A 27124-nucleotide genomic window follows, 5' to 3' on the forward strand; every position below is an offset into this window, starting at 1 on the left:
TATTTTTACTCCTTTTTTTTAATAAGACAATTTGTTAGAAACAAATGTTCTGAGTACTTATGTATGTAGAGGAAGCTATTAGTGAATCTAGTCAAGTCTAAACACAACTGAGGCCTGGACCCAAGTCTTTGCTCCTCAGCATGGTCTGTAAGTACTCAGATAGAGAAATGTGGACACTGCAGAGAAGGCAGCCATAGTAAACCTCCACCAGGATATGTGTTCTTTCAATAACATGGAGGGAATCGTAGTCATCAGAAAACCATTTGACCAGATGGAAATTAAAATGTGAGGAAAAGCTCATAATTAATGTCGGAGCTATTACACTGTACAAGGGCCCTGCCTCTCTGCAGGGAGAAAACCAGGCTCCAAGAGTTAGAGCACATGATGTAAACAGCGATTTTAGCTGTTTCCATGATCTGGAGAGCTCTGTGGCACATTTGACGGTGACGTGAAAGTGGAACAGGGGTGATAATTCAGTGTTATTCTTCTTAGTTTCACTTGGCTGCTTGAACCCAGGGACATGTTGACAATATAAAAAAAATGTTCCTGCAAAGTAAATGAAGGGTCCTGGGAAGTGGACTCAAGCAAATCCAGGGTTGGAAATGCAGGGTTAAACCCAGAGGCACGTCACAACATACGAATGGGTCATGTTTCAAAATTGTTCTTTATGTCTTTATTTTGTTTTTTGAAATATGTTTTTTTACTTAAACCATTTTATAGACAGGCTAGCTCCCTGGCAGTGAACAGAATCTTATTTAAATTATCATGAGCTGAAGACTAAACACAAGTCCTCTCTTAGGAGGACTGCAGACTCCACTACCCATATGACAATGGCTTTTAAGAAAACCTATTTAGTGTGTGGCATCTCCCCGGCCACACATGAATCTACATCTTCCAGCCTTCCTTGCAGTTAGGTGTGACCTTGTACCTGAGTTCTAGCCAGTGGGATGTGGGAAGAAGCACTGGACTGGAGTGTGAACTCCTCTGCTTAATCCCTCACTCTCTCTTCCTCTTCTAGGTAGCAGAGCCACAGGCTGGAGAGTCTCTGACCACCAGGTGGAAGGCCTCCTGCCCAACATCCACACTGAATTGTTATGTGACTCAGAAATAACCAATTGTGTTAAGTGTTTGAGCTCTGGGAGGTTTTTGTTTCAGCAGTTATGCTACCCTGACTAACACAAATGTTTCCAGGAATACATTTTATTGTGCTATAGCAGAAATAGGCAGCGATGTAGAAGGAAATTTTAGTGGGTAAGGATATGTTGGGTAAGGTGTGAAAATACACCTGCCAAGAATGAAGTGCAAGGCATTCATATGTTTTCTCATTTTTATTAACATCATACAGTTAAGGGTTTTAGACAAATAAATAGTTCACATACAACAGTGAATTTCTTCCTTTGTACTATGTGCAATTTAAAGTAACTTTTAAATGAGGAAAATACCAAGAGAAGAGGTCCTCATATTTCAAAGAAATGCCAAAGGGGAAACTCAAGACTGGAAGTCAAATCGTCCTATTCCTGTAATGACTTTCTGTGTATTACTACTTTTGCTTTTTAAAATAAGTATCCCCTGATAACAAAAAGAAATATGGCTAATCTGGAATGTTTCAAATTGTGACACGTGCTAATTATCAGAGTAGCCAGTGAGCCACGGTTAATGTGTTCAGCCAGGTATGTGACAGAGATAGGAACAGTTGTTTCACTGAGCTGAAAGACCACATTTAAATTTCACACAGATCAGCCCAGGCCAACTCGAATTCAAATGGAATTTAGCTAATGGCTTCAATATGATGCTCTTATTAAAGAGCAAATCCAGTGTGATTGTTAGTTAGATGCTTTTATAGTCTAACAATCACACTGGATTTAGAATATTCAATTAAATTGTTAGCAACTATTTTTAAAGTAAAAAACATTTTATCACAAAATTCTTTTTTTTTAAACAGTTTGAAGGTTGACAACTTCTCACAATTGAGTCTACGCCAAATAAATTAATAAGAATTATTTCTCATGGCCTTCTTTAAATAAAATTAATATTGTGGGCATAGTTAATTCTAGTGAGGGAATGATATGAGGAGAACGGTGACTTTGCGGATGTTATTTGATAGAGTATAATGCAAGTATACATGACAGTATCAGTCAGGCACATCTGGAATAAATTTCAAAACTCCCCTATGAATAGTCTTCTGCTATAGATGCCAAATTCAGAAATATATACAATATATATCATTCATATCACATATCGTAACTATAGTGCGATATATGTATATAGTATAAATTCTGATATATACTATATATGATATATAGTGTAGTCATATGGGTGAAGAATGAGCTCAATTATAAAAAAAAATCCTGAAAGTAGAATGGAGTTGGGGAAACAGGAGGAAGTACCTGATTTAGAATCTTTAAATACGGACAAAACGTGCCGTAGAAAATTTGTGAGTTGTTCAGCACTCTTTGAATTTTGATTTTTGGGTGTGATGTCTTCATGGCACCAAAGTGGACCGAATGCCCTGAAACAAAGCACACACAGTGTCAAAAATATAACTGTCACTTTGCATTTTGAAAACCATCTATGCAGTTCTAATTCCAAAGGCACAATATATATGTTTAAAATTTCACTAATTTGGGGGAGAATTTCAGTCTTATAAAGTTTATGAGCATACTCAAACAGATCTGGCTAATTTATAGACACACTTTTTAAAATATTTTACTCACAAAACCAAAACCTCACAACATTTAAACACAAAACAAAAACCTTTCAATTCGCCAGAACAGTGTTTGTCACATGATAGATGTTCCATGGGTGTTTGTTAAATAAAATGACATATACAATTGTAAATACAATATAGATGTAGACACAGACTCAATTGCACATTCAGCATTTGGGAAGATAATGCTTTTATCAGGATCACATCATTAGGTTGCTGAATACTGTGGAACCTGCAGCGACCTGCACGGCGAGGTTCAGGATCTGCAGGAGAGGCCGACGCACAAATGAAAATGCTTGACAAAAATATGAATTATTAAGGGGTGGGGGCCAGGTGGAGCCTCTTTCTTGAAGAGACACCCAGAGTCCTGGCCTTGTTCACTTTTTATTCAGTTTTAGATACACATCTTGCCCACAGTAAAGCACGGCAAGCACGTAGCAGACAGACAGCCTCAAAGGTCAGTAAAGGTCAGTAAGGTCCAGTAAACATTTACTTGGAGGCTATCAGGTCAGGAGATTGCTTCGAGCCACCGCTATCTCGACATGAACAATAGGTGCCTAGCATCAGCCCTGCTAACGCTCAAGATCCACCTGCCTCTGAGTTCCTTGGTGCATGCTCATGACAGTGTTGGCAAGCGGTGGCTTCCCGCATCACCAAATTGAAGATACAGGCTCTGTTGTTTACTTGTTTTTCGGTAGTAAGAATGAGATGGACCCAGAGGTGAGAATTTTGGAGAACACCCTTCCCAACACATGGCATTGACAATGGTAAGAGAAGACAACAAAGCATTCAGGTGTCTGAAGTACCTCGTGTGTGGGCACCATCAGCCCTTTCCTGTTTCCTGAACATTAAATCCCACATGGAGCTGATAGCTAGCTATGCAGAACACCCTGAACCACTAACAAAGGAAAGACAATGCTCTATTTTTCATTATTTGGTGCATTAGTTAAAGAAAGAAAAATAATGGGAAATATCAGATAACACAAATTGAGACTAGACTCCCAACACAAGAGTACACCCAGGTCACATGTGAGCATGCTTTTATACAAATGCAGGACATTGGGGTAGTAGAAATTCTGAAACGAAATTGTACATTAGAAGAACCAGAAGACCTAAAAATGTGGATTACACCCACTTTTTCTTGATTTTGATATATTATTTGTTTGGTTCCTTTCCTATCATGTTTCCTACTGTTTCTGGTTTCTGACTTCCATTTATAAATGACTCTTTGGACTGGATGAGCAGACCCTGGATCCTTCTGCAGCTGCTTCTGGGTCAACTGTGGCTGATACCTTTGGCTTCCAGAGTGAGGTTATTTGCCAAGTTTCAGGGCTCCCAGGTCCTGGCAGCTCTAACAGATGAACAAAATCATGCTCACTGAGGGGCGCTACCATATCCTGACACCATCTGCTGCACTGTCACTATACAAAAACTATCTCTCCCCAAAAATGTTGACATCAGAGGGATCTTAGACACCTTCTACCAGTGTCTGCTTTATACACAGACTCCAGCAAGTGCAATTTAGAGGAGAAAACATGGACTTTGCTAGAGCTCTGGGCTTACTTTTCTATCTGAGTGGTTTTGAAGGATGGCATTTTCTAAAAAAACTCACCTGAAAACAGCCGCTTGTCTCCTTGCCCTCCTTACCTGGTTGTCAGGAACTCAATGAGCTTGTTGGCCTTCTCATCTGTTTCAACAGTGGTGTCTACGTCTTCTACCTCTTGGGACATCTGTGGGAGGTTCCCGCTGCTGCCTCCCAGACTGATGCTGGAAGAGGTGGAACTGGAGCTCAGCCCCGAGTCTGGCACTGGTGATGACTGGTCCTCCCTCAGGAAGTCAAAGCCGCCTGGTTGAGAAGAAGATCAAGGGGAGTTGCGCTGGTCAGGGCACATAACGAGGTCAGGAGGTGAGCATACAGAAGTATGCAGTTATCTCATTTTTTTTTTGAGAAAACATTTTATTTTGGCTATAGCTATGATTAAAAAGAGACATATATTCTTTCCTTACTTATGGAATAGTTACACTTCTGTATAAATCAGAGTGCATTTAGTAATAGGAAAATAGAAAATTTCTATTTAATAAATAAATTTCTACTATGGGGTTTTAATTTATGCTTTCTGAAAAAGAAGTTGTGTGTTTGTGTTCCACTATATATCTGTACCTAACTGCTGTTAATAAATTATGCCTGGATACTAGACTGATACAATGATATAATTTTTGAGGATACCAGTTACATAAGGGATTATGAGTAAGTTATACATCATTTTTTTGAGTAAATGTGCCTAGAATCACAAATATTCAGTGTATGTTAATTGTTTTAACAAAGTATATATCATATTAGTCAAAGCCATATGGTATAAGAAAATACTAGTGATTTTTTCCCCCACTTTGTATTTGGTTAACATTCTACATCTCTTAATGTGTTGTGGGTTTGAAAACTTACACACATTTCCTTCTACTTAAAAATCATAAAAAGTACATAGTTCTGGTGTGTCTGACAAAAATATTGAATTAGGACTGAGGAGCCTGGGTCTGAATATCATCTCTGCCGTTTACTTTAAAATCTCAGGAAGTTGACATGATTTCTCTGTACCTCAGTTTTGTATTATGTTAAGATAAAGACAATTTCTATCACAAGTTCTTAGTGTGGGTTTGAAAACAACTACAGTTGAAACAAGGTGTTCAATAAATATTTATGAAAAGGAGACTCCTCCCAATCCTTTTGTGCGCCTACCTAATTCAAGTGTGCTACAGATGCAATCATTCCAGTTATCTATTGTTTGTCTTGCCCATGGATTTTGTGTTTTGTTTTGTAAATCTCCACTCTCAACCATTTAAGCTGCATCAGTGGGATAGTGGATATAAAACCGCCACACTCAGAGATACACAACTTAACAGACATTACAATTTTCTCAGCCTAAAATAATGTGCCTAATGGAAAACATCTTTATCCTGGGGAGTTAGAACAGCCAGAATGTTTCATATTCTTTAAATTAAGCATCTAAAGAAAAGAGAATTTTCTGAAAATGTCTCTGAAAGGCTGCTGAATTATTTTTAATTAAGTGTAGTGTGTTCAATATAAAGACTTTATAATAAAACATAATAATAATAATATGGAAAATATATTTGAAAGTATTCAATGATGAACAGGTCAGTGGTCCTTCTACCTCAGAGTTAATGACTTCATATTAGTTTTCCAAAGACATATGTTAACATATCTCAGAAGACAAGGCAGTGCTGAATACCAGTGATGAATGAAAGGTACAATTTCAAGATTATGAAGAAAGTATATAGTAACATTGTATGAAATGCCATACCATGTCCAATGCCAGTGTAATGTACAAAATAATTAGGTAAAAAAGGTAGCCCAAGAACTCTGTTAGTTCATCATCATTTTAAGATATTTGAAATATTCTGGTCTAAATAAAAACTATTGGTTAACCCTTTTGGGAAAGTTTTCATGAACAGCTGGATAGAACAGAGTAATTTTTTTTTTTGACTCAGCTAATGCTTTCTGTTCTCATTTCTAAGAAGAAATATTTGGTTTTAAAACATCAGTGGCTTTTAATAGACTTTCACTCATTCATGCTTTCCAGAAAAGTCAGTCATTTAATAAAGTGACTTTTCCTTCAGAGAAACTAGAAGGAATACAGTAAATATCTGGCACCTTGGCAATGACCCATTCGCAAGGTGATGGAGAAGGTCACCGTTTCCTGTGTTCTCATCCTTCAGGGTTTTAGACAAAAGCTCTTGTTCAATGGACATTTTAATGTTCAATTTATTGACAGAAACATATTTAATGAAAGCAGAAACATAATAATGAGGAAAAGTACATGAAAATACTCAATAACAAAGAAGGATTTTGGGAGGCATGTTGACATCCAGTGAAATAGGGCCTATTTATTGAGCTGTTATTTTATTACTTGGAAAGGTGGGGGGTAAGGGCATTAGAGTATGGAAAAATGGGCTCCACTGACACCTTTGGTAATCTCTGAATTTGTGACTGTCTCAGGCTTTCAGTCACACCTCCTTTTGTTACCTGTGTAGAGATACTCAGGTTGATAAGCTGGCTGGACTGTTAGAGTCTTAGTTTCCCCCATTTCTCGAGTCTGCAGGAGCACAGAGGCGATGGAATGGAAATTGCTATTGCAGGACAGTGCAATCAAGAGGTGAAGAAGCAAATTTTTGCTGTGTTCAAAGACTTCAGGCCGGTAATGGTCCAATCCTAGAAAAAATGTGGAATCTTTTAGTAAAAACAATTTTTAATCTCATTTAGATTCCAGGCATAGTAAAGATTCCCTAACACCCGGGGGAAGGGAAATCTTAAAAGAATGTTTAGTTTTCTTTGTCACTGTTTCTGGTATCAACATAAAGAATTTGGGCTTAGGGAAAAAGAAAACATTTTATTCCTTAAATCAAATATTCTCATAAAATGATGATAGATGGATTTCCCTTGACCTCTTGAGCTAGTTAGCACTCCTCCTTCTTGAGGCTCTCCATAACTGAACTCCCGGCCTCGTTGTTCCTCTTCCCATTTTTGCTCTACAACTTGGGTTACAATATCAGTGCATGGCCTGCTGCATTCTATATTCTTTCTCTTTATGCACTAATTATGTCTAATGGCTTTAAATTTATCACATATAGCCTGGCTAGCATGGCTCAGTGGTTGAGCATCGACCTAAGAACCAGGAGGTCAGGGTTCGATTCCCGGTGAGGTCACATGCCCGGGTTGTGGGCTTGATCCCCAGTGTGGGGCATGGAGGAGGCAGCTGATCAATGATTCTCTCTCATCATTGATGTTTCTATTTCTCACTCCCTCTCCCTTCCTCTCAGAAATCAATAAAAATATATTTTAAAAAATTTATCACATCTAGACAAAGACCCTCAAAGAGGGCCAATTTGTTTTAGATATTTTCATAGGTATAACATGAGTGAGGTGCCACATAACTTATATTGTAGTCATAGGACCGTTTTAAACAATACCTGATCAACTGAATTTTAGAGCAGGAAAGCAGATGTCTATGTACAATGAAAGCTCTCTGAATTATCTCCACAGAGTTTAGATGTATTGGCTAGAATTCCTGTTGGATCCAGTCTTACCTAAGAAGACAGCATGAAGTAATAACGGCAGGTGAAGAGCCCAATCTTCTCTTACACTGTGATCTACCACCATCTCAGTCATAAAAATCACAGCAATATTGCACCTAATCAATGAAATGACAAAGTTAATGCAACTTCTACAGAGAATGGGAATACGTGTATAGATCATTAAGTCACAATTAAATACCACACATACTAGTAGATATATATATTAGTATATATACAACACATACTAGTAAGCTTTGCTGAAGAACTATGTAAGAACCTTCTTCCAGGGAAGTGGAGTTTAACTTCTGAAAATTCACAGAGCTCCATAAGAATAAACATCAGTTGAGCTAATTACATAACATACTTGTTACTAGGTAATAAGAGCTGAGTCATGATGAGAAACAAAAGACAAGAGTCCTCTCTTCAACTTGCTTATAATCTAAAATGCATGAAAAATGAAGACCTATATCAAGTAAGTATGACAAGGCAGCTTTGTACATTGGTTAACATTTGACCAAACTCTACCAATGTGCTGAGAGCTACAATTCAAGTCATGCAGGGTCCCTCTGATTTCAAATTTATTTCATTTGATGGGACCTGGAGCAGGTTTCCCTCTTCTTCTAGGGAGAAAAGTCCAGTCAAAACTAAGTGGTCATTTCTCTCTATGTGTACATGCTGCTCACCTGTGGAGTGGTCCCCGAGGGGTGATGGTTTCTGGGAGGTAGTCAACCAGGGGGGCCCAGCATCCCCCAGTAGAAGGCATTGGTAAGGGCTGTGGCTGTTTGGTCTCTGTGATAGTCAACAGCCACCCCAGGTAGGGAGATATTGGGTCATCTGTAGGGTGAGAAAGACAACGTGCTTTATTTTTAGGAAGATAATTTTGTTTTCTCTACTTAGTGTTTCTAGAAAGAATATTACCTATTCATGCTTGTAAAAATAACTTTCTAAGCATTCAATTAGGTGAGTGTGAATTATACAATCAAATAAGTTAGAATTACTTAAATAGGTTTCTTTCATCACATTATTATTATTTAATATATCACATTTATCCTGAGTACAGTTTCCAGAATAGTTTCACATTGAATGTTTTTTTCTTTTCGTAAGGCTATTTGACTTCATGGTAAGAGTGGGTTGTGTGGGACCAGCTTTGCTGGTTTTGACCTGCTGGTCTTTCATTTAATAGTGTTGATATAAACTTTTAGGCCCAAGATGGAACAGCTCCTACCCAGGGTGCCATGTCAGCAAACCAAAACTTAGATAACTTTTATGTCCCTGTAAAGGCATTGCTTGGCCAGAAAAGCAGCATGCCCAGTAAGCCAGTATCCAGATGCCATGCCAACTCTGGGCTCTATACTGATTTTCTTGTTCTTTATTATTTTTCTTTTTTTTAAAGCTTTTTAAATTGATTTTTAAAAAATATTTCAAGAAAAAAAAGATTTTAAACATAATAATATTACCCAAACAGTACTAACATAATACAATATCACAAAAGTTGTAGGAAATATTAAAAATCTGCAAATAACAGGATTACTTGTATTATATTCTAAAATATATTTTTCCCTCTGGCTCTATTTTTGTTAATCAGTTTATGTTGTTCTTTATATTCCACAAATGAGTGAGATCATGAGGTATTTATCTTTCTCTGACTGGCTTATTTTGCTTAGCATAATGCTCTCCAGGTCAATCTATGCTGTTGCAAATGGTAAGAGTTCCTTCTTTTTACAGCAGCATAGAATTCCATTGTCTAGATGTACCATAGTTTTTAATCCACTCATCTGCTGATAGACACTTAGGCTGTTTCCAAACTTAGCTATTGTAAATTGTGCTGCTATGAACATAGGGGTGCACATTTTTTTTCTGATTGGTGTTTCTGATTCCTTGGTACATATTCCTAGAAGTGGGACTACTGGGTCAAATGGGAGTTCCATTTTTAGTTTTTTGAGGAAACTCCATACAATTTTCCACAGTGGCTGCAACAGTCTGCATTCCCATTTTTTGATTGGATTGTTTATCTAACTTTTGTTAAGTTGTATGAGTTCCCTGTAACGTTTGGGATAACTTATTGGAGATAACTTTGGCAAATAGGTTCTCCCATGCAGTGGGCTTTCTTATTGTTTTGTTGATGGTTTCTTTTGCTATGCAGAGATTTTTATTTTGATGGAGTCCCATTTGTTTATTTTCTCCTTAGTTTCCATTGCTCTAGGAGCTGTATCGGTAAATATATTGCTATTACATATGTCTGCTATTTTGCTGCCTATGGATTCTTCTAAGATTTTTATGGTTTCCCATCTTATGTTTAAGTACTTTATCCATTTTGAGTTTATTTTTGTATATGGTGTAAGTTGGTGGTCTAGTTTCATTTTTTTGCATGTATCTGTCCAATTTTCCCCACACCATTTATTGAAGAGACTGTCTTGACTCCATTGTATGCTCTTGCCTCCTTTGTCAAATATTAACTGAGCATAATGGCTTGGGCCACTTCATGCCATTCTCTTCTGACCTGTAGAGTTTCTGATGAGAAATCAGGTGTCAGTCTTATGGGAACTCCTTTGTAGGTATCAGTTTTCTTTTGCTGCCTTTAAGATTCTCTTTGTTTTTAATTTTTGGTATTTTAATTATGCTGTGTCTGGGCATGGGCCTGTTTGGGTTCTTCTTGTTTGGGGTTCTCTGTGACTCCTGAACTTGTTTGACTTTTTCCTTCACTATGTTAGGGTAGTTTTCTGCCATAATTTTTTCAAACACATTCTCTATTCCCTTCTCCTTTTCTGCCTCTTCTGGCACACCTGCTATTCTAATATTGTTACATTTCATATTGTCCCACAGCTCCCTTAAGCTGTCCTCCTGTTTTTTAATTGTTTTTTTTCTTTTTGGTTCTCTGATTGAGTGATATTTTCAACTCTGTCTTCTAATTCACTGATTCAATCCTCAGCTTCCCCTAATCTGCTCTGTATTCCTTCCGGTGTCCTTTTTATTTGTGTTATATCATTCTTTATCTCAGACTATTCTTTTTTCATAGTTATTGTATCTTTTTGCATGCTGTTGAGCATCTTTACCATCATTACTCTGACCTCTGTTTCAGCTAAATTTCTAATCTCTGCTCCATTTATCTCTTCTTCTGGAAAATTCTCTAGATCCTTCATTTCTGGGATTGTTTCTTTGTCTCATTTTGGCTGACTGTTTGGGTTTGTTACTATGTATTTGGTCATTCTGCTATGCCTCTTAATCTCCAGTGCAGGACAGTATTAAAGGCTATTTCTGACTAATTAGATCAGGCAAAGACTCAAAGCCTCCAGAGACTGCCTCTGCCTACAGAATGATAGGATGCCGACTTGAACTGGTCCGTAGTCAATCATCCTCAGGTGTGGTGAGAATTTTTTTTCAACAGGGTGGGGTAGTTTCTTCTGCCTGGAGGCTCATTGTTATTTTTAATCTCTTAAGTGGCTTCAGGGCAAAGTGTTTTCTAATAGGGTGTGTCAACTGTCTTCCCTTCCAGGCAAGGCAAATGTCTGTGTGGGAAAGATGTCCTCTGCTGCTTGAGGGAATGACTCAGCCCAGGAAACTTGCAGTGTCTGTCTTCTGAGCTCTATCCCTGAGTCCCCAGTCTTGGCTTCTGCTCTCACAGCTCCAGTCCACTTCACCCTCCCTCTGCCAGAGCACAAGGTGGGCGACTACACAAAAAATACTATGCATTGGCCCTTTAATATAGAGGGCCTTAATTTTTCAGCTGTCACTCCCTGGCAGACAGCACCCCACTGCTTTTCACAGCCAGATGTTATGTGGGTACCCTACTCAATTTTGGTGCTCTCTGCTGTAGTGCCCAGCTTGGGGATTAGATCCTAGAGTTCTCAGTGGCACCCCCCATAGCCGAGATATCTCTCCAAGACTTCAGTTGCTGTCTGTGGGCACCTGGCCAGCCCTTTCTTGCCTCCGCCCCTCCTACCAGTCTCTATGGGGTCTCCACTTTTGGTCCTCGAGTTATCAGGGTTCTCTCCTGTGAGTTTTCTGTTGATTATTTAGGAAGCTTTTCTGTATTTTAGTTGTAATTCCAGTTTGTTCCTGGGAGCATATCCGTGCAGCATCCACTTACTCTGCCACCATTTTTAATCCTTCTGCTTATTCCAGTTCAGGGTCATGGGCAGCATAGCCTTGTCCTGGCAGCTCAGGCCGCAAGGTGGGAACCCATGCTGGACAGGATGCCTTTTCACTGCTAGGTACACTCACACCCACCCATCACTTCATTTTTGAATGCTTAATTTATAGAGCCATAGAAAATACAGATATACACTATAAAAAAAACCCCATTAAATCATATGAATTCCCACTACTGTGAAACTTGCTCTTTCTCTAATCTCCCCCCCATCTCAATAAAATGCAGTCCATATTTCCAGTTTTCTCAAGACAGGATCCTTAGGTTATTCCTGATTTCTCTCTCATAGCTCATATCCAACTCAATTATGATGATGATGATATAAATAGTGACATTAAAATTAACATAGAGAGTACTTACTTTATGACAGGCACTGGTCTACACACTTCCCATATAAGTAGCCCAATAATATGTACCTATCATCACTATTTTATAAAGGGGAAACGTAGGTTAAGTGACTTGCCACCCTCTACATATTCAATGAGCTCTACCTTCAAAACGTATCCACATAGTATCACTTTCCACCATCACTATCACTAACCCCTTAGTCTAAGCCAGCACCTTCTCTCACATGGGCCAGTGCAATAGCCTCCTTACTGTCTCCCAACTACAACCTTTCCCTTTTTATAGTCTTATGTTCCACAGACCAGCCAGAGCCATTTTACCTTTTATTTTACTTAATTTTGGTATAATTGACCAGAGCAATCCTTTTATTTATTCTTTTTTTAAAATTTTCAGTCAAATTTGATTTTTTTTTTAAAGGCAGTAGATCATTTCAATTCAAGAACCTAATCTAAATATGACTTGACAATGAAGCACATCTGAGTATGGAGTGAAAACAGTTTTCAAAAAAAAATCATTAAATGTATCATCTTCAAATATCCAAATAATAAATCACTTCTGTAGGCCTTTTGCTAAGTGGAATCATAAACAAAAAATCAGAAGATTTATGTATTGCTGGGAAAAAAATCTGTAGTACAGTACTATGAATGTTGGGTATTAAGCATAATAGGTTGAATTAAGTTAAGAAGTTGAAAATATAATAAATTTGTGTGTGCATGAAAGTCTATAAGCCAACTGACTCAAGAACAACTCAAATTCTGATTTGTTCAGTGAGACCAGACATTATTTAACATTTTTCTTTTTGGAAGGCAATTAAAAATTATAATCTCATGACCACAAGACAAATTTTAAAAATTGTAAAAAGCAGTTAAAACTACATTCAAAGAACCATTTTTGTCCAGCTTAATTTTTGCACCCCATGGTAAAATAAAAAGCATCCATTAGCATCACAGATGAAAGCAAAATGAATGTCATTGAAATAAGTTCTTTTGCCTACTGAAGTATAAAATCTATATAGAAATTTGATACTGTACTATAACAAATTATACTTCTTACAGTTGTTTTTATTTATTTTAAAACCTGTTTAACATAGTTTTTAATTTTAAAAATGCTGTTTTCATGATTCCGAAACTGATTCCAGTTCTTTTCACAATATATATATATATATATATATATATATATATATATATATATATATCTTATTTAATATAATATGCTGGCTACCAATTCTAATCAGAAAAATATCTTGGAAATCTCTTCATTATGACAGCATGTTCAACAGAAATGACTGATGTTCAAGCAAACCCTAAGGGGTACAGCTTTCTGGAAAGCACATTTATTGACTGTTTCATTGTCTGAGTATCCTTTACAATGATTCTTTAAAAAAAAAAATCCTCTGAGGTTTTTTAAAATTTATTTTTTAGAGTGGAAGGGAGGGAGAAGGGAGGGTAAAAGAAAGACAGAGAAAGGGACAGAGAGAAACAATGAACATGAGAGAGACACATTGATTGGTTGGCTCCCACATACATGCTCTAATCTGGGACTGGGATTGAACCTGCACTGAGGTATGTGTCCTTAACAGGGAATCAAACTCACAACCCCAGGCTGACACTCTAACCACTGAGCAAACCCAGCCAGGGCAGTAGTGATTCTTGATGAAGATTCTTTCAATCTTGTAAACATCAGTATGCATGGTCTGGCTATACTGTAATTGTGCATCCTTGGACAGGAAGGGTGGTTCATAGCAAGTGAGAAGCCAGAGGAGTCTAAATTCTTTAAAATATATTTTAATTGATTTCAGAGAGGAAAGGAGAGGGAGAAGAGATAGACACATAAATGATGAGAGAGAATCATTGATCAACTGCCTCCTGCACACTCTCTACTGGGGATCGAGCCAAGGTTTGTGCCCTGACCGAGAATTGAACCAGGACCTCTTGGTTCATAGGTTGATGCTCAACCACTGAGACATACTGGCTGGGAAGGAATCTAAGTTTTTTTTCTTACTTTCTCCACATGAACAGGCCTATAGATCAATGGAACAGAACAGAGAACCCAGAAATTGACCCAAGCCATTATGCTCAATTAATATTTGACAAAGGAGGCAAGAACTTACAATGGAGTAAGGACAGTTTCTTCAATAAATGGTATTGAGAAAATTGGACAGGTACATGCAAAAAAATGAAACTAGACCAACAACTCCATCATACACAAAAATAAATTCAAAATGAATAAAAGACTTAAATGTAAGATGGGAAACCATAAAAATCTTAGAATAAACCATAGGCAGCAAAATCTCAGACATCTCTTGTAATAATATGTTTACTGATACAACTCTGATGGCAAAGGAAACTAAGGAGAAAATAACAAATAGGACTATATCAAAATAAAAAGCTTCTGCACAATAACAGAAGCCATTGATAAAATGACAAGAGAGCCCACTGCCTGGGAGAACATATTGCCAATGACACATCAATAAGGGGTTAATTTCCAAAATATACAGGGAACTCATACAACTTAACAAAAGGAAGACAAAGAATCCAATTACAAAATGGGCAAAGGACCTAAATAGACACTTCTCCAAAGTAGACAAACAGAAGGCCAAGAGACACATGCAAAAAATGCTCAAAGTCACTAATCATCCCAGACAAATGACAATGAGGTATCACCTCACACCTGTCAGAATGGCTATCATCAACAAATCAACAAATGACAAGTGCTGGAGAGGATGTGGAGATAAAAGGAACCCTTGTGCATTACTGGTGGGAATGCAGATTGGTGCAGCTGCTGTGGAAAACAGTATGGAGTTTCCTCACAAAATTAAAAATAGAACTCCCATTTGACCCAGTGTTCCCACTTCTAGGAATATATCCTAAGAAATCAGAAATACCAATCAGAAAGAATATATGTACCCCTATGTTCATAGCAGTGCAATTTACAGTAACTAAGATTTGAAAACAGCCCAAGTGCCCATCAGCAGTCAAGTGAATAAAAAAGCTGTGGTACATTTACACAATGGAATACTACACAGCTATAAAAAGGAAAGAACTCTTACCATTTGCAACCGCATGGATGGACCTGGGGAGTATTATGCTAAGTGAAAAAAAGTTAGTCAGAGAAATATAAGTATGGCATGATCTCACTCATGTGAAATCTAATGAATAAAATAAACTGATAAACAAGATAGATGCAGGGACCATGGAAGCATAGAACAGACTGTTGAACCTCAGAGAGAAGGCAGTGGAGGGTGGGTGGGAAGGGATCAAAGAACTTGTATGCATGTGTGCATGACCCATGGTCACTGACAGTGGGGTGGTGGAGGCCTGGGGTGGGGGAAGAGGGTGGGCTAGGGGACGATTACAGGGGAAAAAGGAGACCTATGTAATACTTTCAGCAATAAAGATTAAACAAAAGAATACAGGAGATCCAAGATGACTGCCAATGGGACCCGTCGGCAGTCAGCTTGGAGAGTGCATGGATGTGCGGGGAGTGTCTATATTTGTGAGTAAGGGACAGATATATTCCACGGGACTGTTGGGGACTGGTATATTGGTCTCCCCTGGCAGGACAGCCTCTACTGTTGCTGAAATCTCTCCCAGAGCGGCCGGCTCTGCTGCGGAAACCACGCCATCTTGAAGGGGAGACTGGCTGTGATCGGAAGCTCAGCCTTACCTTCAACCAGGGAGACCTCAGATATCTCCCGGGACCCTAAAACCACAACGCCCAGGGACCAGCTCCCTCAGCTGCGAACCCACAAACACCGGGACTCCAGCCTCCCTGACCGGGGGTGCCTAAAATGTCTGTCCAGGGGGAGACAAAGCAGCGCCAAATATGCAGATGGGCCCTGCACCTTTTCACAGAGCAGTTAGAAAGAACAGCTGAATCAAACAACACCAACCTGGAATTGGTGAATTAAACACAGCTAGTGAGGCAATCCATGGACAGAAAGGTCAGATATCGCCAAGAGAAAGGTGAGATCTGGTATCCAGGCTGGAGGGAGAAACGTGCGCAACAGGGAGTAGAGTCTCAGAGGAAGACTGCTCCCCACATAATCTGTGGCTGTTGGAGTCAGTGTAGCTCTCGAATGTGAAAGGGGGTCCAAAGGGCTGCTGGCAGAGGGGACTCTAGATTTAAACCCTCTGCTGGGCTGGGCCCAGAAAGGCAGCCTGAAGTTCTATACCGGCTGTGCAGTGCCAGGGGAAAAAGATGCAAGTCCACGCTTCCTATTTCTTTTTTTTTTTTTACCTCCTTGCCTTTGCTTGCTAAGTCCAGTAAATAGGATCTTCCAATTAAATCACTCAATGAGACTGCAAGGGAAAGTTGTTCTTTTTGTGGAACTGGGGATCAGAATGGGGAAAGACAAGCAGGAAACCAGCTCTGGGGCAGGGAAAAGTGCGGCAGGGAAAGAAGAATCTAACACTAGTAGAGGGGCCATTTAGTGCTGGATATTAATACAGAAACACTGCCACCCAGGGGTTGTGTCAGAAATTGACTCTTGTGTAAATACAACTCAAGGCAGGCAGAGAAACAAAGTGAGCAGAGAGATCCTGCCTGCCAGAAAACAGGTTTGTGGCTTATGACACAGAGAAGCGGTGGATTGCAGGGAACTTTAATACTGTGCTGACTACCAGACAGGAAACGGATGTACCAAGCAGAACAGTACAGGAAGTGAATGACCTTCACTACTTCACTTTTTTATTTTTTATCTTTTACTTAAGAAACTAAATTCTTTTCTCACTTGATTTTATTATTATATTTTTATTTTTAATTATTATTATTACTACTATTATTTTACCTTTTTCAAGTTTTATTTTATTTTATTTTATTTTGGGATTAGTGTTCTACATTCTATTTTCGTTTTTCTTTTAGCATTATTTTACTCTATCTCAATTTTTCCTTTATGCCAACACTCTCTTCCTCACTTTCCTCCTTTCATCCTGTTTCTCCTGCTTTAGTTTTTCTCTATCCTTTCTTTTTACTCCCTGTTAAAAATTGATCTTACTCATATATCTAATTTCCTCTCCCCTGCTCCAAGTCCATGCACACTTCTCTCTTCTCTTCTCTTCTCTTCTCTTCTCTTCTCTTCTCTTCTCTTTCCAATTTTTTCTTCCTTTTTTTCCTTTTCATTCTTTCTGTCTTGTTGTTGTTTGTTTGTTTGTTAGTTTATTTTTCTTCTTCTTTTTTGCTTCTGTTTTTTCTCTCCTCACATATTCTCTTCTTCTACTAATAGTTTAATTAATTCCAATTACCAAATCAGGCCTATCTACTCTCTATTCTCTTTTTCCAATAGTAAACGAATAAATGAACAGATAGGTTAAAGAAAGGGGGAAATTTTTATGCATATATATATATATATATATATATATAAATAATTTTTTCTTTTTTTTGTATTTTGTTTTTTACTTTTCTTCTTATACACTCATTCTCTTTCTACCTCCTCTATACTGAACTGTGGCTATTTCCCCATTCATTCAATTCCTTGACCTTACCTTCTGGAAATAAGCTCTGCCTCCACAAATTCACCTGGGTGTTTGTTGTTTAGGTGTTTGTTGTTTGAATTTTTGGGATTAGTTGTTGTTTGTTGTTTCCATTCACCTTTGGGTCTTTGTTGTTTGCATTTTTTTGGATAAGTTGTTGTTTTGTTTTTTTGTGGGTTTTTCTGAGTTTTCTCCCCATATACATATATTTTTTCCCCATTCATTTTCTTCTCATTCTTTTCTCTCTTAAATTTTTTCCTTTTCTCCATATGATTTTTTGCACTCTTTTCTATCCGCTAATTCTATTTTCTCTGGTGGTCACCTTTATTTGGGGTTATTAGTATTGTGAATACATTTGTGTTTGGTGCCCTGTATGTTGTATCTTCTTGTGTTTTATTTTGTGCCTTTAAGTCAACACGGGGGAGAGAGAGCTACATAACTAGACACCCTGAGAGGAGCGATCATGGGGAGACAAAGAAACAGCCTGCATACGAAAGAAAAGGAGGAATCAACCGAAAAGGAAGTAAATGAAATAGAGGCAAGCAATAAGTCAGAGAAAGAATTCAGAGCAATGGTCATAAAGATGCTGAAAAGTATGGAAGACAAATTCAACAATATGTGTAAGAACCAAGAGTAAATGAAGAATCAAGAAAAAATGAAAAATGACATTGCTGCAATAAGGAACTCAATAGAAGCATCAACAGTAGACTAGAAGAAGTGGAGGACTGCATCAGTGAGCTAGAAGACAAGGTAGGAAAAAATACCCAAGCAGAGCAGCATCTAGAAAAAAAAACTTAAAAAAAAGGAGGAAAGCCTAAGGAAACTCTGGGACAAAGTGAAATTAAACAATATCTGTATAATAGGGGTGCCAGGAGGAGAGGAAACTGAGCAAGGAATAAAAAAACCTGTTTGAAGAAATAATGATAGAAAAGTTCCCTGATATCGGGAAGAAAAAACTCACACAAGTCCAAAAAGCTCACAGAGTCCCAAACAAGATTAACCAAAAATGACTGACAGCAAGACACATTGTAATAAATTGGCAAACACCAACAGCAAAGTAAGAATCTTAAAGGCTGCCAGAAAGAGACAGAAAGTTACCTACAAGGGATCTCCCATCAGAATATCGACTGATTTCTCAATAGAAACATATCAGGTCAGAAGGGAATGGAATAAAATATACAAAGTCATTCAAAGCAAGGGTCTGAATCCAATAATACTGTACCCAGCAATGCTATCAAACAAAGTTGAGGGTGAAATCAGGAACTTCTCAGACAAAAAAGGACTAAGTGAGTTTATTACTACCAAACCAGCAAAGCAAGAAATGCTAAAGGGTCTTCTGTAAAAAGGAGAAATAGGAAGGGAAGAAGGAAAACAGACATAAAGAATAAAAGTGGTGACAAACAAGTACCTGTCAATAATAATGTTTAATGTAAATGGATTAAATGTCCCAATAAAAAGACATAGGGTAGCTGAGTGGATAATAAACATGACCCATATATCTGCTGTCTACAGGAGACCCACCTCAGAACAAAGGATTCACACAGACTGATGATGAAGGGATAGAAAAAGGGTTTTCAGGTGAATGAAAATGAAAAATAAAAGCTGGGTAGCAATACTCATAGCTGACAAATTAGACCTCAAAGTGAAGGCCATAACAAGAGAAAAGGAAGGCCACTTCATAATACTAAAGGGAGCAATTCAACAAGAAGATATAATTCTGGTAAACATATATGCACCCAAATACATAAAAAACTTATGGAGGATATCAAAGGAGAGATTGACAGCAAAACAGTTATAGTAGGGGAGTTTAATACCCCACTAACACCACTGGACACATCCTCTAAAGAAAAAATCAGCAAAGAAACATCAATCCTAAATGACTCACTAGATCAGGTGGAATTAACTGACATCTTCAGAACATTTCACCCCAAAGCCACAGAATATACATTCTTATCAAGTGCACATGGGTCATTTTCAAAGATAAACCACATATTGGGACACAGGCAAAGTCTCTTCAAATTCAAGAAGATAGAAATCACATCAAGCATCTTCTCAGATCACAATGGCATAAAATTAGAAATCAACCACAATAAAAATAATAAAAAAATCAAACATCTTTAGGCTAAATAGCATGCTATTAAACAATGATTGGGTCACCAAAGAAATCAAAGAAGAAATAAAAAGCATAATGGCAACAAATGACAATGAAAATACAACAATCCAAAAATCTATGGGACACAGTGAAAGCAGTCTTGAAAGGGAAGTTCATATCTCTACAGGCCTACTTCAAAAAACAAGAAAAAATGGTAATAAATTATCTAACCCTACAACTCAAAGAATTAGAAAGAGAGCCACAAAAGCTCAGCATAAGCATAAAAAAGGAAATAATAAGATCAGAATGAAAATAAAAAACATAGAGGCCAAAAAAACAAAACAAAAAAACAAAATATCAACAAAAACCTAGCTAGTTCTTTGAGAGGATAAACAAGATTGATGAACCTCTAGCTAGGCTCACCAAGAAGCAAAGAGAGGATCCAAAGAAACAAAATCAGAAATGAAAGAGGTGAAATAACAACCGATCCCACAGAAATACAAAGGATTATGAAAAAATACTATGAACAACTCTATTCCAAGAAAATGGACAACCTAGACGAAATGAACATATTCTTAGAAAAATACAAGCTTCTAAAACTCAATCAAGAATAATAATAATAAAAAAAAACAAGAATAGGCCGATATCTACTGAAGAAATTTAAGCAGCAATCAAAAATCTTCCAGCAAACAAAAGCCCTGGTCCTGACAGCTTTACAGAGGAGTTCTACCAAGCATTCAAAGAAGAACTGAAACCTATCCTACTCAGACTATTTCAAAAAATTAAAGAGGAAGTCACACTTCCAACCTCTTGATATGAAGCCAGAATTACCTTAAACCCAAAATCAGATAAAAAAAAACACAAAAAAAGATAACTAAAGGCCAATATCCTTGATGAACATAGATGCTAAAATCCTCAACAAAATTCTAGCAAATCAGATTCAGCGTTACATTAGAAAGGTCATACACCATGACCAACTGGGATTTATTCTGGGGGTGCAAGGATGGTACAGTATCCACAAATCAATAAATGTGATAGATCACATAAACAAACTGAGAGACAAAAATCACATAATCATATCAATTGATGCAGAAAAAGAATTTGACAAAATCCAACACCCTTTCTTGATAAAAACTCTCAGCAAAGTGGGAATAGAGGGATCATACCTCAACATAATAAAAGCCTTATATGACAAACCTACAGGCAACCTCATACTCATTGGGCAAAAACTAAACTCATTTCCCCTAAAAACAGGAAAAAGACAAGGATGCCTACTTTCACCACTCCTGTTCGATATAGTACTGGAAGTGCTAGCCATAGTGATCAGACAATAAGAAGAAATAAAAGGCACCCAAATTGGAAAAGAAGAAGTAAAACTGTCCTTATTCACAGATAACATGATTCTATACATAGAAACCCCAAAGACTCCATCAAAAAACTACTAGATCTAATAAATGAAGTGGGCAATGTAGCAGGATACAACATTAACACCTAGAAATCTATGGCCGTTTTATACACCAATAATGAACTCACAGAAAGAAAAATGAAAAAAAAAAATCCCATTCACCATTGCACCAAAAAAATTGATATACCCAGGAATAAAATTAGCTAAGGACGTAAAAGACCTGTACTTGGAAAACTACAGGACATTGAAAAAAGAGATACAGGAAGACATAAACAAATGGAGGAATATACCATGTTCATAGATTGGTAGAATCAATACCCTTAAAATGTCCATGCTACCCAAAGCAATCTACAGATTCAATGCAATCCCCATTAAAATACCAATGCCATATTTCACAGATCTAGAACAAACTCTCTAAAAATTCAACTGGAAAAAAAAAAGACCCCAAATAGCCACAGCAATCCTGAGAAAGAAGAACAAAGTTGGAGGGATCACAGTACCAGATATCAAGCTACATTACCAAGTGATGGTTCTCAAAACTGCCTGGTACTGGCAAAAGAACAGAAATATAGACCAATGGAACATAACAGAGAACCCAGGAATAGACCCAAGTCATTGTGCGCAATTAATATTTGACAAAGGAGGTAAGAGCATACAGTGGAGTCAAAACAGTCTCTTCAATAAATGGTGCTGGGAAATTTGGACAGATACATGCAAAAGAATGAAACTGGATCACCAACTTATACCATACACAAAAATAAACTCAAAATGGCTAAAGGACTTAAATGTAAGATGGGAAACCATAAAAATCCTACAAGACTTCATAGGCAGCAAAATAGCAGACATATGTCATAGCAATATCTTTATAGACAAAGCTCCTAGGGCAATGGAGACTAAGGAGAAAATAAACAAATGGGACTACATCAAAATAAAAAGCTTCTGCACAGCAAGAGAAACCATCAACAACACAACAACAAAACCCACTGCATGGGAGAACATATTTGCCAATGATATTTCCGATAAGGATTTAATCTCTAAAATCTACAGAGAACTCATACAACTTCACAAAAGGAAGATAAATGATCCAATCAAAAAATGGGCAAAGGACCTAAATAGACACTTTTTAAAAGAGGACATACAGAATGCCCAGAGACATATGAAAACATGCTCAAAGTCATTAATCATCTGAGAGATACAAATCAAAACAACAAAGAGATACCATCTCATACCTGTCAGAATGGCTATCATCAATAAATCAACAAATACAAGTGCTAGAGGATTTGGAGAAAAAGGAACCCTCCTGCACTGCTGGTGGGAATACAGACTGGTGCAGCCACTTTGGAAGACAGTGTGGAGTTTCCTCAAAAAACTAAAAATGGAACTCCCATTTGCCCCGGTGATCCCACTTCTAGGACTCTTTCACAAGAAACCAGAAATACCAATCAGAATGGGTATATGCACCCCTATGTTCATAGCAGCACAATTTACAATAGCTAAGTTTGGAAACAACCTAAGTGCCCATCAGCTGATGAGTGGATTAAAACCCTGGTACATCTACACAATGGAATACTATGCTGCTATAAAAAAGAAGGAACTTTTACCACTTGCAACAGCATGGATGGAACTGAAGAGCATTATGCTAAGAAAAATAAGCCAGTTGGAGAAAGATAAATATCACATGATCTCACTCATATGTGGGATATAATGATCAACATAATTTGAACAAGAATAGATCCAGAGACAAATGGTAGGGGAGGGGTGGTGGGTTAGAGAGTAACCAAAGGACTTGTATGCATGCATATTAGCATAATCAATGGACACAGACACTGGGGCAGTGAGGGCTTGCCTGGTGTGGGAATGGCTGGGGGTGGGGGGCATCAATTGGGGAAAAAGGAGACATATGTAAAACTTTAGACAATAAAAATAAAAAAAGAAAACAGCATATGATATATGTAACATATAAAAATATTTATCTTTATTGTTGAAAATATTAATGATGTTCCCCTTCTTTATCCCCACTGATCCCCTCCACCCTGCACGTCCCCCTCCCAGACCTTCACTACACTATTGTCAGTGTCCATGGGTTATGCATATATGCCTATCAGTTCCCTAGGGTAAATCTCTCCCCACCCATCTTTCCACCTCACCTTCCCTCTGAGATTCCTCAGTCTGTTTCATGCTTGCATGTCTCTGGATCCATTTTGTTCATCAGTGTATCTTGTTCATCAGATTCCACATATGAGAGAGATCATATGATACTTGATTTTCTCTGAGTGGCTTATTTTGCTTAGAATAATACTCTCCAGGTACCTCTGTTACAGGATTCCAGGGCAGGAGGAATAGGGAAACTGAGACAGGAAAGTTAAAACAAGGCTAAACAGTGAGGGCAATTTGCAGCCAGCTTGTAACTAACAAACTATTATCTCCGCCAGCCAAGAATAGGAGAGAAAATCATTGAAAAACCTCCCTAATGAGAGATTAATTACTCTCTAAGCAGAGAAGCCATCACTCTCAAGGTTTGTCAAGATAAAGTTGCCAGGTGCTTCTCAGGATTTTTGGGAAGGCCACAACAAAGTAAGAAAGAAAAAAAGGGGGGGGGCCTTTAGAATTAATCTGTACCAAAATAGTAAGCAGAGGAATTTTACGATCTATAGGCAGGAGAGTATATAACGCCTCAGAACCCCACACAACTTGCTCTTCAGATTAGCTGAGAGCCCGTTTGTGTTTCCTAAGCCAGATGTATAGGTTTTCTTGCTTTGCTTTTTCAATAAAGGTGCATGCTTTAATTGCTTTAATAGATTGGCTTTTCACAGCACAGTCAAGGTCTCTCATGTATGCTTGTTCTTGTGCCAGCACCAGGCTGTTTTGAGTACAGTGGCTTTGTGGTATAACTTGATATCTGGTATTATGATTCCTCTAACTTTGTTCTTTCCCAAGATTGCTGCAGCTATTCGTGGTCTTTTCTGGTTCCATATAAATTTTTGGAGAGTTTGTTGTAGATCTGTGAAATATGCCACTGGTATTTTAATGGGGATTGGATTGAATCAATAGATTGCTTTGGTTAGTATGGACATCTTAATGATGTTGATTCTACCAATCCATGAACACGGTATATTCTTCCACTTGTTTATATCTTCCTCTATCTCTCTTGTCAATGTCCTATACAGGTCTTTTACCTCCTTAGTTAAGTTTATTCCTAGGTAGGTATTTATTTATTTATTTATTTATTTATTTATTGTTGCAATAGTAAATGGGATTGCTTTTTTAGTTTCTCTTTCTGAGAGTTCATTACTGGTGTGTAAAAATGTCATAGATTGCTGGGTGTTTTGTATTCTGCTACCTTGCCAAATTCATTTTTTTAATGTGTGTGTGTGTGGCACTTATTTCTTTTTATTCCAAATTCATTTATTAAATCTGTTTTTTTTTGGTGTGGAGTCTTTAGGGTTTTCTATGTATAATATCATGTCATCTGTGAATAATGACAGTTTTATTTTTTCCTTTCCAATTTGGATGCATTTTATGTTTTCTTCCTGTCTGATCACTGTGGCTAAGACTTCCCATACTTGTTGAATAAGAGTGGTGAAAATGGGCATCCCTGTCTTGTTCCTGTTCTTAGGGAGAGTGGTTTTAGTTTTTGCCCACTGAGTATGATGTTGGCTATAAATCTGTCATATAGGGCCTTTATTATGTTGATATATAATCCCTTTATCCCCACTTTGAGGAGTTTTCTTATCAAAAAAGGGTGTTAGATTTTTGTCTAACGGTTTTTCTGTGCCAATTGATATGATCATGTGATCTTTGTCTTCCAATGTATTTATGTCGTATATCACACTTATTGATTTGCAAATATTGTACCAGCCTTGCATCCCCAGAATAAATCCCTCTTGGTCATGGTGTATGATCTTTTTAATGCATTGCTGGATCTAATTTGCTAATAATTTTGTTGAGGATTTTAGCATATGTTCATCAGGGATATTGGCCTGTAATTCTCTTTCTTTGTAGTGTCTTTATCTGGTTTTGGAATTAGGCTAATGCTAGCCTTATAAAAAGAGCTTGGAAGTGTTCCTTTCTCTTGGATTTTTTGGAATAGTTTGAATAGGATAGGTGTTCTTCTTAGTTCTTCTTTGAATGTTTGGTAAAACTCTCCTGTGCAGCAATCCAGACCAGGGCTTTTGTTTGTTGTGAGTTATTTATTTATTTATTTATTTATTTATTTATTTATTATGGCTTCAATTTCATCAGTAGTTATAGCGTATTCAGGGTTTCTAATTCTTTCTGATTGAGTTTTGGAAGATTGTATTTTTCTAGGAATATTTCCATTTCATTTAGTTTATCCAGCTTGTTGTAGTATAGTTGTTCATAGTTTTTTGTGGTTTTTTTTTTATATGATGCTTTGTATTTCTGTGGGAACAGTTGTTACTTTACCTCTTTTGTTTCTCATTTTGTTTATTTGGGTCATCTCTCTTTGTTTCTTGATAAGTCTGTGTAAAGGTTCATAAATCTTGTTTATCTTTTCAAAGAACCAGCTCCTGTTTTTATTAATCTTTTGTATTATTATCTTAGTCTCTATGTCATTTATTTCTGCTCTTTATTATTTCCTTCTATTTACTCTGGGCTTTTCTTGTTGTTCTCTTTCTAATTCTTTAAGTTGTAGGGTTAGATAGTTTGTTAGAAGGGTTTTTTGTTTTTTGAGGTAGGTCTGTAATGCTATGAACTTCCCGCTCAGGACTGCTTTTATTGTGTCCCATAGATTTTGTGTTGCTGTGTGTTCATTTTCATCTGCTTCCAGGAAGTTCTTTTTCTTTCTCCTTTGGTCTCTTTGGTAACCCATTAATTGTTTAATAACATGCTATTTAGCCTCCATGTGTTTGAATGTTTTCAAGTGGTTTTTTTTTGTAGTTGATTTCTAATTTCATACGATTGTGATCTGTGAAGGTGGTTGATATTATTTTAATCTTCTTGAACTTATAGAGACTTACTAGTAGTTTGTGTCCTAACATGTGGGCTATCATTAAGAATGTTCCATGTGCACTTGAGAAGAATGTATATCCTGCATCTTTGGGGTGAAATGTAAATGTCAATTAATTCCATCTGATACAATGTGTCATTTAGGATTGCAGATTCATTGTTGTGTTGATTTTTTGTCTAGAAGATCTATCCAGTGATGTCAGTGGGGTGGTAAAGTCCCCTATTATGAATGTATTGCTATGGATCTCTCCCTTAAAATCTTCCATAATTATATATATATGTATATATATATATATTTGGGTGCTCCTATAATTCGTGTATATTTGCATTGGGTGTATATGTTTACCAGAGTTATATCCTCTTGTTGAATTGATTCCTTTAGTATTATGAAGTGGCCTTCATTGTCTCTTCTTATCTCCTTCACTTTGAAGTCTATTTTGTCAGATATGAGTACTGCTACACCAGCTTTTTTTTTCATTTCTATTTGCCTGGAAAAAAATTTTCCATCCCTTCTCTTTTAGTCTGTATGAGTTCTTTTTTCTGAGATGGGTCTCTTGTAGATGGCATATATATGGGTTATATTTTCTTATCCATTCATCAACCCTATATCTTTTGATTGGAGCATTTAAGCCACTTACAATTAAGGTTATTATTGATAGGTAGTTATTTGTTGCCATTCTTATTCTTTATGCCTGTGTTCTTCTCTTTCTCTCTCTTTCTTCTTTTTACAATAGTCATAGTCTCTTTTTTCTTGCAGTGTTGGTTTGGTGGTATTAAACTTTTTATTTATTTATTTATTTATTTATTTATTTATTTATTGTCTTTGAAGCTCTTTATTTCACCATCTCTTTTTAATGATAGCCTTGCTGGATAGAGTAGTCTTGGGTTCCGTCTCTTGGTT

At 37.2% G+C, this 27124-nt stretch overlaps 1 protein-coding gene across 4 annotated transcripts in view; it reads right to left on the reverse strand.

The window, feature by feature from the left end:
* Window positions 1–27124, reverse strand: part of FRY (FRY microtubule binding protein) — a gene marked incomplete at its 5' end in the record, with an annotated part of 453417 nt that overhangs the window by 125403 nt on the left and 300890 nt on the right. For all 4 annotated transcript variants that reach the window (XM_081083582.1, XM_081083581.1, XM_081083584.1 and 1 more), the window contains 5 exons: window positions 2388–2509; window positions 4355–4553; window positions 6747–6932; window positions 7808–7911; window positions 8479–8629. In XM_081083582.1, the coding sequence (XP_080939708.1) occupies window positions 2388–2509; window positions 4355–4553; window positions 6747–6932; window positions 7808–7911; window positions 8479–8629 (762 nt within the window). The remainder of the gene's footprint in view (window positions 1–2387; window positions 2510–4354; window positions 4554–6746; window positions 6933–7807; window positions 7912–8478; window positions 8630–27124) is intronic.

This window comes from Myotis nattereri (genome assembly GCF_964212035.1).
Source record: "Myotis nattereri genome assembly, chromosome: 2".
In the NCBI taxonomy this organism is placed as follows: Eukaryota; Metazoa; Chordata; class Mammalia; order Chiroptera; family Vespertilionidae; genus Myotis; species Myotis nattereri.